Consider the following 21,271-nt stretch of genomic DNA (forward strand, 5'->3'; position numbering starts at 1 on the left):
GAAATTCACCTTTTAGGCTAAAATCTTGATTTTCCAAAGCATCCAACTCCCTCTCAGGGCAAGAACATACTAATTCATCCTCTATCATGCCAACGCCTAGCCAAAACAAGGAAGAAAACAAGAGCTATAAGGATTTTCGCTCTGGACCCTCTGGAAGGGTCAGGAGCGAAAATCATGTTTTGAGCTTGATTCTTGACTTTTCCAACTTCAATCCTCTTTGGGAGGCAAACATAGACTATTTTTCTTGCATCTCCATCTTGGTCCTGAGTTTGGCAAAGGGGAAAAGGAGTGTTTTCAAGAATTTCGCTCTGGACCCTTTGGAAGGGTCAGGAGCAAAATTCAATTTTCAAGCCAAATCCTTTATATCCTCCACCTCAAGTTACTCCCTAAGACTAGAACATGTCAAAACGCTTCCATACATGCCTTAGGAACTATGAACTTGGCCTTGATAAGTGAGAAATTGAGGTTTAAGGGGATTTTTGCTCTGGACCCTTTGGAAGGGTCAGGAGCGAAATCCCTATCCTTGGCAAGTTCTTCACCTAGGTTCACTTCATTCTCCTCCAAACTTGATCAATTCAACTTTCTTCCATCGCAATCCAAACAATCCATCATCCAACTGGGTTTAGGCAAAGGTCAAACTAGGTTTCTAAGGCCAAAGGAAGGCAAAATGGAGGATTTCGCTCTGGACCCTTTGGAAGGGTCAGGAGCGAAATCCCTATCCTTGTTGATTTTCATCATCTTAAGGTCTAAAAACTCATCTTCAAGGCAAATATGCATCAAAACCTACCAAACCATGCCTTAGAAGTTCCAAACTTGGTCAAGCTAAGAAGCAAAATAGAGGAAATATGAATTTCACTCTGGACCCTTTGGAAGGGTTAGGAGTGAAATTCTCCTTTTGAGCACATTTCTCCATTCTTTCAATTTCAATCCACCTCAAAAGGCAAGAATACGTCACCCCATACCCATCTATGCCAAAAAAAACAAGGATTTGACCATCTCCAAGGGAAAATAGGTGTCCTTCAAGAATTTCACTCTGGACCCTTTGGAAGGGTCAGGAGCAAAATTCTAATTTTTGCTTAATCTTCCACTTGCTTCCCCCTTTTCATGCCTTGGACATACTCTGTTAGGCTTCCTTCCATCATGATCATGCAAATTTATCCTACAGGTCGACATATAGCTCCAGTTTTTGTAGAAAATAGGGTTTTACATGAATTTTGCTCTGGACCCTTTGGAAGGGTCAGGAGCGAAAATCATGTTTGGTCTCAAATCCTGACTCCATTTTCACATTTCCTCATTCAAACAAGTGCTTTTTCCTTCATTCAAACCTAGGAAAGGGTTAGCTCAGAGCCCGGGTCGAGGTGGAGTGTCTTGTGGAGAAATTCGCTCTGGACCCTATAGAAGGGTTAGGAGCGAAATTCCTCTTTTAGGCCTAATTCACCTCCTTTTCCACTTGACTTTGCCCTAGGTTAGATCCTTGATCCATTTCCTTCCATGTCCTAGCCAAATTTGCCCAACTCAGACCCTCAAAAGACAAAATTCCCCAATCAAGATTCAATGACCTCCTGACACCATAAGCAACAAGAGCATAAACTAATCTTAAGGGAGACTTTCAAAGAAACCCTAATTCTGGAGCATCGTGGACTCACCTTGACTTAAGCAAAGCCTGCTATCCAATGATCCCCCTGACAACACTCATCATGCAAAGGCTAATAGACAAAACCCTAAAAGACCTAGAAAACAAACCCTAGAAAGCAAAAAGTAGGGGGTCCCCATTTATAATGGGGCAATGTGTGAATACGTCACAACATGATGATATTCAATAACCCTAATACTGAAATGCAAGTCAGTGTCTCCTTTCCTCTCCAAACAAGCCACAAGGGGGCCGCCACTCACACAGGCTGCTCACTCAGAAATTAGTTCTTGAAATGCTTTAAACCTTCCAAATGTGGAGAAGACTCATCCAAAATTGCTGGAAATTAGGATTCTTACTAACCCCAAACTGAAAATGCACAAGAATGTCTCCTTTCACTTCAACCAAGCCAAGAAGGGAATGGCCTGTCTAGCAAGCAACACACTCTAAGTTTAACCAGCAAAATGATCTTCCAACTGTTTTATATGAAGCCCAAATGAAATTCCTGCAAATGGAATTCCCCTGCACACTTTGGGTTGGTCTTCCACAACTGCAAGTGTGATTACTTGTGAAGGTATCTGTCTTCACAAGCTCCTCAAACCTGGTCCAACAAGCTCCTCTAAGGAGGCAAGGGAAAATAACAACAATAACATGCCTCTTTTGGTTTCCAAGTTGCCCTTTTAACATCTTCCAAATGCTACACCCTAATTAGGGTTCCCATCATGTGCCCACTTTATGTTTTATTTTTGACTTTGTGTAATGTTTTAATAAATTCACTAATGTATTTCATAAAAAATATTTTCAAATGCTTTTTCCTCTCTCCTCTAAGGGGTGTCCACTTAAATATGTCTTGAATTTGCCTTTTCATTAATATTCACTAATATCCCCTTAAACCTTGAGATTATTTAATTCTTGTATTATCTAACTCAATTGCTTTTTTAAAAAAGCTTTTTTCATAATTAACTTCCTCTCTTTTCAAGGGTGTCTAGCAAGGAGGCACCTCACTCTCTCTCTAGACTAAAGTCTCTTTTAGGAAGTGTTTTGCTTGATTTTAATGTAGTTTTAAACTAGCAATTTGGTGATAATTTAACTATTAACTGATTCCACCAAGTTTACTCTAGATTGCCATTGGAAACAGGAGAATAATTAGCAAATCCAGTGTCTTCTATTCATCTTATCAGTTTACAAGGACTCGTTAATAGACTGATCTTGAATACTGATACTGACTAGGAAGAGGGGACATTACGTGAGAGGCTTTAACCTGACACTTAGTGCCTTGCACTCATGACCACTTGACTGCTACACTAGACAACTATTTGCAATTAGTGCATGTTCATTGATCTGACATGTATGTGCTAAAAGTTGTGATTATGACTTATAGTTATATATTTGCTGTTATATATCTCAATCAATTAACCAAAAATTGTAGATAGAGCTTAATATGGTTTGGACCTCATGTTACCAAGTTTCCCATTTTTTTCTAGCATAAGGTCCATGACTCCATAGTATATACAATTCACTGCATAGGGTGTGGAAAAATCTTGGGGTCTTTCTCCTTGAGCACTTCTGTAAGATCTACATAATTTGTAGCATTATTAGTCAGTTTCATGACTGAGAAGAATTATCGACTTCCACTTCTAGACAGTTGACTCCAACAAGTAACATTTTAAGACAGTTTCACGAGTCACATGAATTTCCACTTCCACTTCTAGATGGTTAATCCACCAAATCATAGAGCAATTGGCATTTTTAGTATCTGATACATCAACAGTTTTCACGAAAATGGTACCAAGGAGCAATATACTTCAAGAAGGCATGATGCTTAATCTATGTGCTGTTCGCATGTTGGACAAGTATGGGAGAAGGACTAGCATGTGAGCAGAAATGGAGAGATTAGTGGTGGTGCAGTAGAGTGCATACCACTTGTTCCAATGAGAGAGGGTAGTTTCCCTGATTCTGCCATCACTGTTATCTCTTCACCTTTTTTCAGCTGTCTTAATTGGTGATGTTGATTTGTACATGATGCACACTTTTAAATTGTCCTTGACGCCTAGGTGTTAATTTTTTAATTTATCCTATACAAGACAACACAAAATGGAACATCATGTTAGGCAAAACTTTTCTAAAAAATTAGAAGGAGAAGCTCCCTTGTAAAATACAAACTTAACTAAAACCCTAGAAAACTGGTTTGTAGACAAACTTACAATTTTTATAACAAGTATAAAGTTTGCTTTAGAGATATGAACACTAGACTTAACATTTCAACTCCACAAAAATGAGAGATTTTGTATTTTTATGACTCTAATAGCAAGTTACTTAACCCTAAGACACTTTCTAGCTATGTTACCAATTCGGATACCGGTTCAAAGTTTGGATTCATTGGCATGACAATTCTTTTTTCTAGGTTTGGTATGGGTGTACAAATATTTTAAAAAATCTATAAAAATCATAATAACAATATAAATTGAAAGTCATTCTTGAGCACAATATCTAATAGTTTGTTTTGGTTTACAAAAAAGATGAAATCAATTTAAGATTGGGTAGCCTTTAGGACACTCCTTGTTTATCATTTAAACTCACAATGACCTAAAATCTCTATAGACAATAAAATCTTCATTTCTTAATATTGAGGGATTCCAAGATATTTGTATCTAAGTCCCATAATTGCTTTTTGAGAAGGGGGCGTATGGGTCCATATATGTTTAGCAAAAATAATTTCAAATTTGACTCCAAGCTTTTGGCATGGAACAATTGTTAATTGGGATTGTGACCCAAAATCTCCGTAGTGATTGAGTTTTTGAACCAAAGGATAACTAAGTTGTCAAAAGCATCCTCCACTTGAACAAATGACCTCTTCCATTTGTGCCATCTTTGAATCAAAGTATTGGCTTTTTCAAGTTCATGCTTGGTTTTTTATAGTAATATGATACTAGTTTTGTGTAGAAACAATTGACACTTTATTTTGTGATGTTTTTAATGGATATTGAGGCCCCTAACATTCTAGGTTAGGATCCTCATTGCAATTGTGGGGGGAATTCAGCCCCTGCATAGGCCTTAGATTGAATTTCAAAGTTGTTTGTGAGCTGGATTTGATTTCCTCATTTGTTACTTTTGCTACCAATTTTTGTATCCTCTTACTTTTGGGGCTATCGTTTCCATTATCTTTTACATTTCCTATTGTGACATTGTGAGTATTTCATTTATCACTAGTTCTTCCTTATCATCATGAGAGGGAGGAAGCTTATCTATCTCCATCTTTTTCTCAATGGTAGGTTTTAAATCCAAATAACATGCTGCGAGTCCTAGATCCTTTATTGAAGCAGCTAACTTGCCATTACTTATGCAAAGACAAGGTCGATGTAGTTAGGGCTAGGACAAGGAGATTCATTGGCAATCAGAAGCAGGTCCTCGAGAGCATAGTTGGTAGACTTTGACTCAGCAAAAATTCAACAGACCCAAAATTTGTGAGTCAACAAAGACTTTGAACTCAGCAAAAAACTCGACAACTTAAATTGCTTAAATTTCTTAAAAAATACATTTTGTTGTTGTTGCAAAATTCAATGACAAAATGCATCGAATTGAGTCCATAAATGAATAAAAAAGTATTGTTCATTAAATTTGATTCATTTGTATATTAATTGAGTACAATATCATATTATCATGCAAAATATTGATATAGTAGTTAGCTTGCAACTATTATGAATTTATGATGATTGCCTTTGAAAATCATGATCATAATTCATAAGTTGCATGTTACAACATTTTACATCTTCATATTCCTTGGTCTAGTGAAAACGTGGGGAGAGGTTGTAATCTTGCACTTCGTTGCAGCTCCTTGCTTGGCATAGAAGGCTATGTTTGTGGCTCCAACTCGGCCTCCATCTTTTTGCTAGATGGCAATTTCTCCTCTACCTCATCAATGCCATCCAATGACATTCTAGTAGCTCCTTTTGCTGGCATCATTTGCTTCTCAAAATCAAGAATCTTGTTTGCAATAAATAATGGGGTCTCCTCATCTTGCAATAAATAATGGGGTCTCCCATAAATCTCCAAAAATGTTGTCATTTTATGACATCCTTGGTCCATCAGTGAGAACCGATTAGAGATATGTTCCATGGACCAGCGCTGCCCCAGTTGATCAAGGAGAAAAACAATGGAATTATGAAGTGTGAAGTTTTGTCTTGTCAGAAGGAAGTTCCTAAGTCTTCAACCCCGAAACTTCGGAACCCCCACGTTCCCAAGTTCCTAGTCTTCAACCCTGGAACTCTGGAACCCCCAGGTTCCCAAGTTCCTAGTTCTTCTACCCCGGAACTCTAGAACCCCCAGGTTCCCAAGTTCCTTATTCCTCAAACCCGGAACTTCGGAACCCCCAAGTTCCCAAGTTCCTAAGCTCAGTTACCGATTCTTGCCAAAAATGGCCGGGTCCTGGTCCTGGTTCATGCCTGGTCCTGGTCCGAGCCTGGTTCGACCTGGGTCCCACCCGGGTTGCAGGACCCACAGGGAACCCAGCCGCTTGGGCAGGACCTGGGTGGGACCTAGGTTGAACCAGGGAGGACCCGGGTGAACCCAAGCCCGTGGGTTCCCAAAAACGGGGCCCACGGGTTAGAAAACAAAGAAAAACAATTAAATTTTTTTTTTTAATCTTATTTTAACATTTTGAAACTTGAATTAGTTGAAACTTGAAACTTGAAACTTGAATGTTATCTTTTTTGCAAATTATGAATATAATATTACATTTATGATTTACGATATATCAATATCAGAATATTTATTGGCATTGGCAATTATGGATTTATGATTTATGATTTATTTGTTATCATTTATGTATCATTGTATGGGAAAGTTACATTGTATGTTTGAACTGTGAACATATATAATTTTGATGTTTGAAGATATATATATATATATATATATGGACGAACCTGTACCCGTACCCAATTTTATTTTATTTTTTTTGCCGAATCCACGAATCCTTACCCGAATCTGAACCTGAATCCGAATTGGAACCGGTAACTTAGTTCCTAATTCCTCAACCCGGAACTTCGGAACCCCCAGGTTCCCAAGTTCCTAAGTCTTCAACCCTGGAACTCTGGAACCCCCAGGTTCCCAAGTTCCTAGTTTTTCTATCCTGGAACTCCAGAACCCCCAGGTTCCCAAGTTCCTAGTTCTTCTACCTTGGAACTCCAGAACCCCTAGGTTCCCAAGTTCCTAAGTCTTCAACCCCGGAACTCCGGAACCCCCAGGTTCCCAAGTTCCTAGTTCTCCCCAATCCAGGATTAGTGAGCACCAACCCACTTCACATAAATCTGATTTTCCACCTTGACAATGTTGCTTCAACAATGGATGATGGGCGACTTTTTCTCCACAACTTTGTTATAAATTCTTTCACAAATCTGCTATATTGTCTTCTATAAATCTTCTATGATTTCTTTTCAAATCTGCAATATTCTCTTCATAAGCCGGTCTGAATTTCTTCTCCAAAATCTGCTATGATTTCTTTCTCAATTCTGTTATAAATCTGATCATGAATATCCCATAGAGTGATCACAGAATTCACTGAAATATATTATATAATCTTTTCATTAAATCTGCAAATGATCTTCCAAAATATTTTCCGTCAATCTGATATATATGCTTAATCTTTACACACCACACACCATATACTCCACAACACCCCCTTTTCTGCATCTTGTTTCTTTTAATAATCTTCTTTTTTATTCTTCTAACGCAGATCTGAATATAAATATTCCTTACGTACTGATACCATCTATATACCTCTCTACTCAGATATATTCTCTTCTTATTTTTATATATATTACAATCTCAGCATCATATGTCTACACACTCTCACAAATAATAGACTATATCTATAGTCCTCCGAATTCTTCAAAAAGACATCATTCTTCATTCCTTAACGGAGGTGTCTCTTTTACAAAGAGTTGCATCCTTCTAGAAAGATCTTTCTAGATTTTAACTTAATTAACTGTTTAAGAGCAGCGATAAGTTCAAACCTTTTATCAAAAATGATCATATCTTTTCAAAACTTTAGTCACATTCTTTACGAACTGTGCCTTTATTATTTGCAAACAACAGTTGATTAAATATTAATCACTTTAGTGAACCGCATCCTCTACAAATCATGTCCTTTAAATTATATAACCATCGGTTATATTAAGTAGGATGCTCAGATTTAAATAATGTAAATCACACCCCTCTTAACAACCTTGACTTAATTAGTATTAACATGTTTGTCTTAACTTGCCCATATGTATTGGCTCTTTAACAAGTCGATAGACTTCGCAATTTATTGACGATCTTACACAATTTCCAGCAAATTGATTACTTGCCACCGGCTGTAGATTGCTTACTTTCAGACCTTCGTTATTTCATTTTAAACTTCATATGGTGAGCCAGCTATCGTGATTATGAATAGATTAATGTCACCTGATTCTTTTGGTACTGAGCATGATTTCAAAGCAGTTCATAGACCTTTAATACTGATGTTTAATTTAATACTTAATCTTCCATATATTTCTTACGATGAATTATTCTGTGAATAGTTCATATGCCATAATAAGTTTGCTGCATCCTTTGTCTTTAATCGAACACCACACATTCATAATAAATCGCCACTTTTATAAATATACGTGTCTCCTAATATCATCACGGATGTCTCTCAACAAGTCACTGATTTTTATTATATTACTAGCTGATGTAATCGCTGTCTCCATGCTCTCCATGTGCATGATCGTTGTTCATTAACCGTGCTTTGCTGCTGCCTTTGTGAATATAATGAACTGCTGTTTACTATGTTTGTATGACAAATATTAATCGGTTTCTTTTTATTCTTTAGCCACATACCATATCATCCTACGGGTGGCAAGGAGTGTTGACCAATGTTAATAATGACTCATCAATTAATGGATATCTTACCTTGCACCTTTCCATAATTTATAATGTTTATTTTATATTTTTGATTGCCACGTATTCATCTTTATTTCAGACTGAATGAATTAACCACTGTCTTATAACTCTTATACGTGGGATTATTTTGTCTTTTACTGGGGCTGTATTATAAGGAGGTGGGCCCCAAAACAATTTATTGTAATTTGCTACTCTTCTTAACATTAATTGCTGCACCTTATAGACCGCCTTTTCTATTTATAATATTTCTTCTTTGTCTGTAACTGCTGCTTAAGGTTTATTGTTTATATAATTAATATAAACAATTCCAATGTCTGTATATATACATATATTTGCTGTCTCTATATATATGCTGTTGCCTTAAGAGTATGTATATCTGAGTCTGTCTTTACTACGAGTCTGTCTTTACTATGACACATCTGTATATATACTGCAGTCTGGATTATTAATGTAAACTGTATATGCTGACTTTATGTATACAAATAAATACTCTGTCATACGGGCTCTGTATATATATATATATATATACATACTGTAGATGTATATATCAGCATATGTGTTACCATCTGCTGTAGATGTATATTATTCATTAAGCTGTAGTATATGTATTCATAATCACTGTGTCATCACTGTATTGAGGCATAATGTAAGCATAGTAAATGTAAAATATAGTAATCCAATATGTTCATCAATCTCCATAGCATAATATGTTCATCCCCATGAATCAGCAAATTCCTTTGACATCAATGACAACATTTCCAACACGATGATGATCTTGATCTAGATCCTTTGATGATTGATGAAGATAATAGAGAATTATTATTTTTGATTGACAATGTTGTAATTGTAACAATTTTCATTTGAATCATGACCCTAGACATATATGATATATATTATATGGCATATGACATAATATTGAAATTCTGAAGATAAATTGGCATTTAATATTTATCTTTATCACTACCATTTTGGCATTTGGTGTTGATCAATGATGAACTATCATACTATCAAATGTATTTAGTTCACAATTCTATATATCTCTTTAAATTATACACACACACACACGTGTGCGTGCATAGACAAACGTACTGTACCCAAGGGCAAAAAAAATTACCCATACCGATGTACTCGGTTCTCGTTCCCGTACCTGTACCGGCAACATAGATGGAAAGACATCCATGTAGGTGATCAGTTCTGGGTTGGCTAACATGGTTCTATTTCCAGCACTTAAGGCATATCGACAGATGAAACACAAACCATTGTGCTTATTTCCAAATATCATTTCCTGCAGACTGCTGAAATTCCTGCATAGTTGTTTTGTAGTTCAGAATTATCGTACCTCTTTACAATTTTAATTTATTGATTGAGTCAAAAATAAAGTAAGTGAGGAATTATTTTGTGCAAAATAATTGTTTGAGAATTTTGTGCAGGCTGATGTTGACAATCTCTACGTTGAAGAATGCAATTTAGATGAACGTATCAGGTACATTTGTCATATTTATGATGAAAATAGAGTTTTTATGATGCACATGATTGTATCTGAAACATCAGTGTTCTTTTGGAGACACCATTTCCATTATAATCGTTTAGCTACTAGTTAATGCTCTCTAAATGCATAAAATATATTTGAATTATTGTTTTCAGAGAAATGCAGGAACGATTGAGGAGTTTGAGTGAGAATGAGAGTAATAGAAGGTATGTACCAAGGGCAAAGTAAGACTGCCTAATCCACTCATTAATTTAATCATTAACTCTGTGTATATTCAAGTTTGTAACAGCATCAATGCAAAGCCTTTCATCTAATCACTGTAGTCATATTCATAAAAAGATGTACATAGCACTACCAATGATTATTTATTTGTAGCATGTTTACTTTGTTGAAAATTAATTATGAGTTTCCTGGGTAGATGGCTTTATGTTACAGATGAAGACATCAAGAACTTACCTTGCTTTCAGGTCAGTTGCCATATGCTTCTTTTCCTTCTAACTGTAAGCATTTGCAAGATCCTGGACACTTACTACTTACTGTATTGACAGAATGAAACACTAATAGCAATTAAAGCACCTCATGGAACCACTCTTGAAGTACCAGATCCTGATGAGGTTAGATTCATGCTGTTGAATTTACATGATAAAGTATTGCTTCTAATTAAAATCATATTCACAAGTCTTGAAAGATGTCCTCTCTGTCAATACTACCTGCAGGTTGTAGAGTATCCACAAAGGCGTTATCAGATTCTTTTACGAAGCAGTATGGGTCCAATTGATGTATATCTTGTAAGGTATAAAGATGCTTTAAATTCTTTGTTTATTTGACAAAATTATTGCCATTTATTTGCCTCTACTGTATTTTGTACTTAGAAACACAAAAACATCATTGTTGCTAGGAAGGTGGTTATCTTGTGGAGCAATTATCTTTTTCATGTAGTCTAAGTAGAGTTGCCGTATACTTCCCCTCACCTTCGTGGATATACGAATCCAGGTGATGGATACAGATACAGCATGGACACTATCCATATGTATCTATATAAGATCCCATATTTGAGTCGTATCCATTATGTATAGATACAGCATCACACCATTTAGTGCCATATCTGGTTTAGTATTATGATAAAAAATTCAAAAATAGCAAAAAAAAAATGAAAAAAGAAACATTAAAAAAATTGTTATGTATGTATGTAACTAAAGACTCAACTGTAACATAATAGACTAAAATATATGTTGTGTATAGTAGGCATGAGTTTTCCGGAGTTCATCAAGTTGGTTGAGAGTGCTTTTGGATTCAACTGTGTATATATTTTGTATTTGATGTTTTAGATTCTTGCCTCATTCTAATGCACTTTCAACCAACATCTGTAAATGTTACTGAATCCTTTTTCTATGCAACTGACTTTAACAATTAAGAAATATTGTTTCGAAGAAGAGCATATTAAACAATGGCATGGACTTGTTTTTAATAATAATACGTAATATTTTGAATAGAAAGATAACACGCACAGTTTACAGTGTGTTGTTTGAAATTTATCAACATAAACTCTAATGTCCCCTACTAGGAAGCTGCCAATTTCCCAATAATCAACACCCATTACTTAATATTATCATGTCTTAAATTCAAAGTTACCCCGAGTTTCCGGGACGGGGACGGCAGGGGACAGCAGGACGCGTTTCCGGGACGGCAAATTTTTTTGCCAAATTTGGGGACGGCGGGGGACGGCTATATAAAATATAGGAAAAATTTAAAATATATAGGAAAATTTCAAAATTCTAAATGTTCATATGAAAACATGGATAAAGCATGCATACATACATTATATTCATATGAAAACAATAAAACATAGATATAGCATGTGTATGATACTATGAAAAGTTGAAAACATTTTAGAATGTAAATTCTGAACATACAACATTGTTAATACTCAATAGACAATATGCAATTATGCATTCATAAATCAGAATTTCAATTCATTCACATTGTCAGTATGCATATCAATAGACTCGGAGGTTAAATTTTCCCTACTTCTATCGACCCAAGGTGGGGTCAAGGGGCGAGTCTATTGACTCGCCGAGTTTGGAGATTTTCTAATCTCTATATAGTTTCATTGTCAAAATTATGAATTAAATTAATAAATTTAGAATTTAATTAATGTTATCTTTTAATTTTTTTTTATTTTTAATAACAATTTGAATTAATAAGGGGCCTCTATTAAGAAATTTAAATAAAAAATAAAAAATACAACTTTTAAAATTTTTTTAATATTTTTTAAGGGCCTTAGAATGGGGGACGTTTGGCCGTCCCCGGGACGGATTGGGGACGTCCCAGCCGTCCCCAGCCGTCCCCAGGACGTACGGACGTCCCCTAGAGCTAGGGCAGGCGTCCCCCCGTTTCGGGGACGTCCCCTCAAAAAACAGGGCAATTTGGGGACGGGGGGAAACGTCCCCTAGCCGTCCCCAAGTCCCCGAAACGTCCCCGGGACGGGAACGAGGGTTTCCAGGTCGGGGATGCGTCCCCGGGTAACTCTGCTTAAATTAATTTATTAAACTAAATAACCATATTTATTCATACACAATTGAAAGTGGCTAATTCAAGCCCCAATTCTTACTTCCTTTCTAATCCTCAACCTTGGATGGGGATTTACTTGTCTAGGGCGCTATGACACCACCTCCATAATTGGGCCCAGGTTTGAGGAACATCCGTCCAGACCACCCTTGGGGCTCACCTAATTTGGGATGGATTTAGTCCGCCTCTCCCTAACAACACCATGCCTCTCTTGGAGGGGGGGGGGGTGTGATATAGAAACAATTAAGTAATTGGGCTATGAGTACACTAACTTCTAATGTATTATGAATGTATATGAAATTAAGTATCACTGTCATATATATTGCAGTCTATATTAATATTACTATTAAATTCTGCATAAGAACATTATAGGCTTCATATATTAAGCATACATATTAAGCACATCCCCATGCATAGCACCAAGAACAAGGATGTTACTGCTTGTAACTTAGTAACATTTCTGATCTGATCTGATTGATCATGTCCCTGGATGATTTTGATTCCTTCCCTTTATATCTCTCAATGTGAGGGAGAGGTCACACCTCTTCATCATGTATGCCCTTCGGCAAGAGACACACCCTTTCACCATTAGCACCCTTTGAAAGAGTGCAACTTTTCATTATTTCTGCCCTTTGAAAGGGACACAGCTTTTCACAATCAGATCTGCACCTCTGATTCCCAAATTGTTCCCCCTTCAAATGAGTTCTCTTCTCCCTTTTATACCTCATATTTGGGGGAGTCGCAACTTATCAGTTCATGCCTTTTGACCATTCATTAACTTAAATCAAATTTTAATTGTATTTTTTTATATTTTAATTTTAATTTTATTTTTTATTCTTTTGTATTTTAATTTTTTTATTATTATATTATATTTCAAAGTGGGGGCATTACAGTCCGCTCCACCCAAGATTGCTTGTCCTCAAGCAATGATCATGGAGTGTTCAAAATGGCTTCCAATATGAAATGGCTTTGGAAACACACATGGAATAAAAATGCTGGAAACATATCAGGCATGAACAAACACTTAGGATACACATGGATATATGCAAACACGTAGTATACACACAAATACATGTATTGTTAGATTCCTTTTTATTGACTATAATGATTCATTGATTTGCGTTTACCTTGCAAGCTAGCAAAATCAAAGCTTTGATATCAATTGTAATGTCCCCTACTAAGAGGCTGCCAATTTCCCAATAATCAACACCCATTACTTAATATTATCATGCCTTAAATTAATTTATAAAACTAGATAAACATATTTTTTCATAGTACAATTGATAGTGGCTATATTCAAGCCGCAATTCTTATTTCCTTTCTAATCCTCAACCCTGGTTGGGGATTTACTTGTCTACAGTGAACCACAGGGACGCGTCCCTCCCTAGACCCCCGCATCTTCAAGATGGGGGGACAGGGACGGGACGTCCCCTGCCATCCCACCATTGCCATCGGGATGTCTCGAGGACTCCTAAGAGTCTCTTGGCTGTCTCGGTGACACCTAGGAATCTCCCATAGCCTCAACTTAGAAATTCGAACCCTAAGCAAAAATGGTGGAAAATTTGTGAAAATGGCATCCTTGTCTTAAAGCGAATCTCATTCTCTTCATCAGATATATACATGAAATAACATTTAAGATACTTTAAGTTATATTTCATGTATATATTGGTAGGATATGTGAGAGTAGTTTAAGATCTCTAGGAGTTATAATGTAGATTCTAGGTTTTAGAAGATTTAAATTTTTTCAGACAGTCAAATTTCAATAATTAAACAACCTCCTATCAGTATTCTTTCACTCTCTTTATCTCACTCTCTTTGTCTCCGTTCAATTCTAGGCCTATCTATCTACCTATCACTCTTCCTTAACCCCTCTCTCTACCTCTCTCTATCTCACTCCCTTCTCTTTCCCCCAAGATCTAGATCTATCTATACATCTCTCTCTCTTACCTAGACCCCTGCAAGGGGTGCTATGCTCTACCTTGTTTTGGTGTTGCCCCCAAACCTCCATCAAACTATAATTCTAAGCAAGTAATAACTAATAAGCCAATGATGAATCATGATCATAAATCATATTTTTGATATAATAGAAATCTCCAATTTGACAATTATCATTTGTCAAATTCTATTTAGTATTCAAGAAATCTTAGTATTTAGTATTTGCAATTTTGCTATTATACTAAATTGCCATTGTTTCATTTGAAATATAATACTTATACATCTTTTCATAACTAGTTTTTCTAGTACTTTTCATTATTTCTGCCCTTTGAAAGGGGCATAACCTTTCACAATCAGATCTGCATTTCTTATTTAAATCAGATCTGCACCTCCGATTCCCAAGTTAACCCCCCTTCAAATGAGTTCTCTTCTCCCTTTTATTTCTCATATTTGGGGGAGTCACAACTTATCATTTCATGCCTTTTGACCATTCATTAACTTTAATCAAATTTTAATTATATTTTTAATAATTTAGTTTAATTTAATTATTATTAAATTATATTTCAAAGTGCTAATTAAATTCCAAATCAGGTTTCATGCTATGAATTATTTCATTCAACTAGTCAAACTTCTTGTTAAATGCAACATAAATCTTGTCGAGGCTAGGAGAGTTTGTATCAACATATATATTCAATCACACTTATTGAGATGATAAAGCCAATGCTTTTGAAAGTAAAATTTAAAAAACAAAGCAAATGCTAAAATTTAAAAAAGATTAAAATCTATGTTATAAATAAAATTTTCAATTTAAAAATAAAAAATTAAATTACAAAAATAAAGAAATTATATTCTTAATTTCTTAATTCATATTGTATGACTAAAATCATCAAGGGTATCTTGCTTCACTTCCTTCCCTTCAATGGTTTTGGCTTCTCCCACCATGACCATTTGCTACAAACCAACATGGATTGTAGAGTGTTTTGCTACTCGAACATTCTCTACTCGAATTAAGTAGCTTGCATATCTAGTTTGCATTGGTTTGAGTAATTTCTTATTTGAAGAGCCTTGAAGAGAGTGAGGTGTGCTGGTTGCATATACAAATTTATATGTATCTAGGCTTCGGTTTCCACCATTGTCACCCAATATATCTAAACAATTATTTTAATGTGTTTTTCAACATATGAACACATTGGTTGAAAAAACTTGAATTTAAGCCTCTCTACCATCATAATAACTTCTTTTACATACACGGGTTGAATGATAAGTTAGTTTTGACAATTGATAACCTCTAACTTCGTAGAAGGCATTCTAAAAAACTAGACAGAAGGCATTGCCATTCCCTAAAGAAAATGATCAAACATTTGGCTAATACAAATCCTATGAGGTTTGGGGACAATGCTCTAAATGAGGATTTAAATATGTTGTATGCATGCCAAAGCAAAATGGAGACAAGGGTTTAGATAAAGAAGAATAATAGAATTGAAACAAATTTTTTTATTATTCTGTGCATTTTGTACATGGCATACTCTTGAGGGATATAGTATGATTGTGCATTTTCTCCTATCCCATATTTGTTAATGTTGTAGATGTTGTTGTGATGTTATCACACATCGCCCCATTGCAAATGGGGCCCCCACTTTTCTCGTTTCCTGGCTTAGGTGTTTTAGTGTTGTTTTAGCTTGGTGTAGTTTTGTAGTTTTAGCTTTTTTGTTCGTGAGGGTGGTATGTTTTGTCAATCCAGGATTGGGAGTGTCTTCAGGCCACAATGTCTTGTCCTTGGTGTGGTCACGTCGAGTAGTCATATTTTGAGTCCAAAATCCTCAATCAAGTGTTAGGACCCAGGATTGAAGTTAAAATGCAAGATGTCATTTATTGTCAAAAGTTCTAAAATCTTGTCAATTTTGTTAGAGTGCAAGAAAAGTTGCAAAAATATTCTCATTGTTGTCAAGAATGAAAAAATGTTGCGAAATTGTCAAGTCAATTTAAGATTGCTAAGTGTCAAGGAATAACAAAATATTTGAAGGTTTGAAGTTTGAGTAGGGAAACTTTCTTGTCAAAGTCTAATTTTTTGACCTTGACAGGATGCAATAGGGAAATTTTGTTCAAATCCCTTGTCTAAATTGGAAATTTTGTGAATATGTTTTGTATTGTGTTTTGTCCATGAACACACTAGAGTTGTCCTTGCTTGGAGTGGATTCCTACCCTATGTTGGATCAGTCCTTGGCCACCTTCCTAATGCGCCCTTGATCATTATGACCTTGTCCTTGTACCTTGTGGAAGTGCGCCTAGGAAGTTTTGTCCTTAAGAGTATCTCATCCATGCTTATGAATGTGTCCTTTGACACCTACAAAATGTGCCTTGCATTTTGTCCTTTGACACCTTCTATTCGTACCCTTAGGTCCATGTGCAACATGAAAGAATTTTTAAGGGTCGTTTCAGATTGTGAAGTGGGTTTTGTGGAGCGTCTTTTTTGGCAATTGTTGATATTAATGTTCATACACATTTATCTTTCTTTCATAATGTAAGGTGTTTTCCTTCTCTTTTTAGGTTTTGATGCAAGGAGAAGGGCTCAAAATGATGGTGACTAATGAAGAGGAAAGGATTGACCAATGCAAATTCAAGGTCAACACATTGAAGTTTGGGTCTACATTCCGAGGAATCCATGTTCAAGACATAGAGGGGGGTGATCAAGGGAGTGGAATTCATCAAGGTTAAGCTCAACTAAGGAATCCATATAAAAAGAACATCTCAACTAAGGAGCGCATCAAGATAGTTCCAGCGGAGGAGTCAATATGTCCAAGTTCAATGCAAAACATCATAAAGAATTCCAAGCAAGCATAAGGATCAACATAAGGAGGGGATACAATAACAACTATCTTGAATTTCCTTCGGAAATCCAAGATCTTGAGTCTAACATGTATTACAAATTCAAGGATGATAATCACATCAAAGGGACATTCCACGTTCAAAACTACACCAAAGGAAGATAAGTTTTTGAAATGATGAACATGAAGGCAAGATAGGGACAACACAAGGAGAATTCCGTAACATAAGGATGAAGTGCAACCCAAGTTCAATCTTCCCAAAGTTAGAGGATTGAAATGCAAGTGTGATCAAGGAGAGGTAGTTTCAAAAGAGAAGCAAAGTTAGAAGGTCAACTTGATCATCGAGATGATGCAATTTGGGAATATGATCTTCATCACATTGAGCAAACCGAATAATGTTGAGTATCAAGAGATATTGCTCAATCACAAACATTTCTTTGTGATGATCTATATGTTGTGTAGGTTGAGGTGGCATCCAGTCATCATTCAACAAGCCAAGAAACTCCACATCAACTTATCTAAGTTCATTGAACCTAATCCATCTAATAAAGGAGCAAGCGACACACGACATTGCATTGGAGACTGTTTCATGTACCTAACCTCAATTCCTATTGGTTCGCATTTAAAGGACATGTGTCCTAAACGTTGTAATTATTTCATTGATTGAATGGAAGTAAGTTGTAACAAACCCTAATTAGGGTTTCATTTTGTAATCTTGATTGTTGATCTTGAATCAATTTGAGCCTTCAAATTATAATGAGACCTCTATATGAGGCTCAATTCTCTCATTCGTAAAGGTTAATAGTTGTTAGATAGCAGTTATAGTAGACTAGGAGGAGGAAAGAAGAAATTGTTGCCAAGACTCGTTGGAGTTAATACATGATTTTCATTGAAGCATGGTGGATTTCTATGTATAATTTCTATGTATTGTGTGGTTTCTTGTTACTTCTCAAGTTTAGATAAAGTTCATTGATTATAATGGAGAAATGTAATGATATGTGATGGAATTCTGGTTCATACCATTTGTAATTTGCTGATTGTAAGTTGTAGTGCATGGTTAGTTTTAACCTCGTTAAGCACTAGTTAGATTGTGGATATTTACTTGAACTACACCAGTATTGGGTGTTTGAATGAATGTTCATAATATGAAAACCATTTGTCATCCTTTCGAGAATGCATCGGTTTTGTGTAGTTGTTCTTGCATGGCGAAGCAAAACTTGATTATGGAATTCGTCTATCAAAGCATCATCCTTTATTGTCATCGTCCTTAGGATTAGATTAGATTTCTAAACCTTTATCTCCTTTTATCTTTTATTTTCCAAGAAAGTTAAGCTAGTTTCCACGTTCCAGTGGTGTTCATAAACATAAATCCCCTTGTGATTTCAGGAATGTCACATCATACATCACTGAGTCTATCATGAGCATAAAGTTGATTGTTCTCATTGTAAACATTGGAGTTTTCTCATTTGATCATATATATTAGCATATGAGGTTTCTTTGTTCAAGATTTGTTCAAGCGAGGATAGAATACTTAGTATTTTATTCTGTGTTCGAAGTGTCCTAAAAAGCACATCAACAAATATATTGATAGATTATATGTTAATGAAGATAAAGGGGTCATTATGGGAGTTTTGAACTTCCATGTTACTCTTCATCTGCCAATGGAATGGTTGTCAGTTGTTCCCTTGTGCTATTAGGTGGTGTGTCATGAAATGGCTCTAGAAGTTGCACCAGTTGGTGGTTATGTAAATTGAAATGTTGTGTAGTGTTTTGAGATGTTGCACAAATTTGTGTTGAGGTTTGGATTGTGTGCTTGGTGTGGGCTAACATGCATAGGTGTAAATATGGCATGAAACTCAAAGTTGTTTGCAAAGTTGCATGGCATGATCCTTGGCATTTCACGAATGGTGCATGATGCAAAGAGGTGTGCAAGAGTTGAGTATTATCTTTTGAGATGCACAATGTGATTCTTGGCATTGTGTGGGTGGCACATGAAAGAGTTATTTGCGGTTGTGCATCATGGTTCTTGATGTTGCATGGGTGGCTTATGTAGGAATGAGTTGTGTGTGGCTATGCATCATGGTTCCTACTGCTATGTAGAAATTGCATATAATGAGTGGCATGCAAGTTTGTGCAGTATTGGGTGAGAGATTGATGTTGGTACACACACTTGTGTGGTAGTGCACAAATCATTTGTGAAATGAGGTTTGTAGTCTTTGCAACGTGTGGAGAGCATGGAATCAATTTTGGGATTTGACATCCCCCACCACCAACTAATATGGTGATGCTCAAAGGATTGGTTGTATACACACCTTTGTGACAATGCATGTAAGGATGTCCAAGAATTATATAAATAGAATCAATTGGCATTATGTCACAAAATAGCTCTTCTCTAAAAGGATGGATAGCATATGAGAAGTAATGTTGATGTGTGATACACATACCTTTGGTGTTGTATGAGTTGATCTATTCCAATCTTTAAGGTTACATATGAGGCATGGTTGGTGAATCTAGGCACATGACGGTGGCATCACATATGAGATTCTTCATGCTTTTTTCATAGACCAAAAAGTTCAACTTTTGCCTTTGCATTGACATTTCCAAATTGAATAGGTGTTTTGCATTAGCATTTGGCACAACGGTTTTGGCTATTGCATAGAAATGGGTAGTATTAGGGTTTGTGTTTTTTTCTTATAGCTCATTTGAATCCTTTGCTTATATGCAAGTGGACAGGTTCTTTTGCAGATCCAAAAAAGGGATTTGGCTTTTGTACTTCATGGCCAAAAACTTCTTAATATGTTCCATACTTGTGCTTCCCTTGAAAAATTATGCAAGTTAAAAAAATGAAATGTCATTTGAGGATCGAAGCAAAAGCTATGATTTTTGGAAGACAAAGGATAAGAAGAACATCCGAGATAAGTGAATGCCCCACTTGTGTTTTCCAATGTAACTTTTTTGTAATTTTCCAAGGGGAGAAGGATGTCTTAATTTTTCTTTTCCATCAAGGGGAGGTGGAAAATAACAAAAGGGAGAAGAAAGGATGCACTATGCTTGTTCCATTTCCGGATGTGAATTGAAAGGTCACACATGTCTCTTCGTTTCCTAAGGTGTTGAAACTCTATACATATAGATGTAAGCTTGGGTTTGGCGTGGATGGAGTTTGTAGAGTTTTGTATCTCAATTTTTTAGGAGCTATGACTCATTTTTGTGGAGTTTTTACCTACAAGGGGCTTCATATTCTTTCTTGTTTCCATTGTTATAGTAATTCTATTCGATTTCTTGTTCTTAAGTGCAATTTGATTTTGTATAACAAATGTCTAATTTAATTGCTCTCACAATTTACTCTATCCAATTTTTTGTTAATTGGTGACTACGTGTGAGGAATATAGTGGTTTTTTAGTGGCTAATATTTGCCAATTGGCTAATTGTTGAAATTCGGGAATCCAAATTTGGCTAATTCTTCAAGCTATAAGGTGACCTAAATCGCCAGATTTTCACAAAATCTTATTTTAATCTTACTTAAATTGGCAAAGACTTTCTTTTATTGAACTTTTTAACTCAAAAATTCACAACAGTATTTGATACATGATTAGATTAAATTCGCCTAAATTTTTTAGAGTTATTGTAGAAATATAAATTAATTTGCTAATAATATATCATAATTATTTGTTACTTTAGGGCCATATTGCCAATCTTTAGTTTTTCTATTGATTTAAAATGTAATCTAATGACACTCATTGTATTATGCAAGGTAAAATGTACCCACAATTTGTAATGCTCATGGGGCCCAAAATTGCTTTTGAATTGTTGATATCAATGGAGATCAATGGTCTAAAAGCAAATTTGGGCCCCATGAGCATTACAAACTACAAGTACATTTTACCTCGTGGAATACAATGA

The 21,271-nt window shown here is 35.8% G+C and overlaps 1 protein-coding gene across 6 annotated transcripts in view; it reads left to right on the plus strand.

Annotated features, from left to right (window-relative positions):
- The window catches only part of LOC131051375 (transcription factor E2FB), a 78,792-nt gene that overhangs the window by 43,232 nt on the left and 14,289 nt on the right, over nucleotides 1–21,271 (plus strand). For 5 of the 6 annotated variants that reach the window (XM_057985867.2, XM_057985866.2, XM_057985864.2 and 2 more), the window contains 4 exons: nucleotides 9,985–10,037; nucleotides 10,199–10,249; nucleotides 10,462–10,510; nucleotides 10,592–10,836. In XM_057985867.2, the coding sequence (XP_057841850.2) occupies nucleotides 9,985–10,037; nucleotides 10,199–10,249; nucleotides 10,462–10,510; nucleotides 10,592–10,836 (398 nt within the window). The remainder of the gene's footprint in view (nucleotides 1–9,984; nucleotides 10,038–10,198; nucleotides 10,250–10,461; nucleotides 10,511–10,591; nucleotides 10,837–21,271) is intronic. The other variant, XM_057985869.2, reaches the window with a different exon arrangement.

This window comes from Cryptomeria japonica, chromosome 11, assembly GCF_030272615.1.
Source record: "Cryptomeria japonica chromosome 11, Sugi_1.0, whole genome shotgun sequence".
Taxonomy (NCBI): domain Eukaryota; kingdom Viridiplantae; phylum Streptophyta; class Pinopsida; order Cupressales; family Cupressaceae; genus Cryptomeria; species Cryptomeria japonica.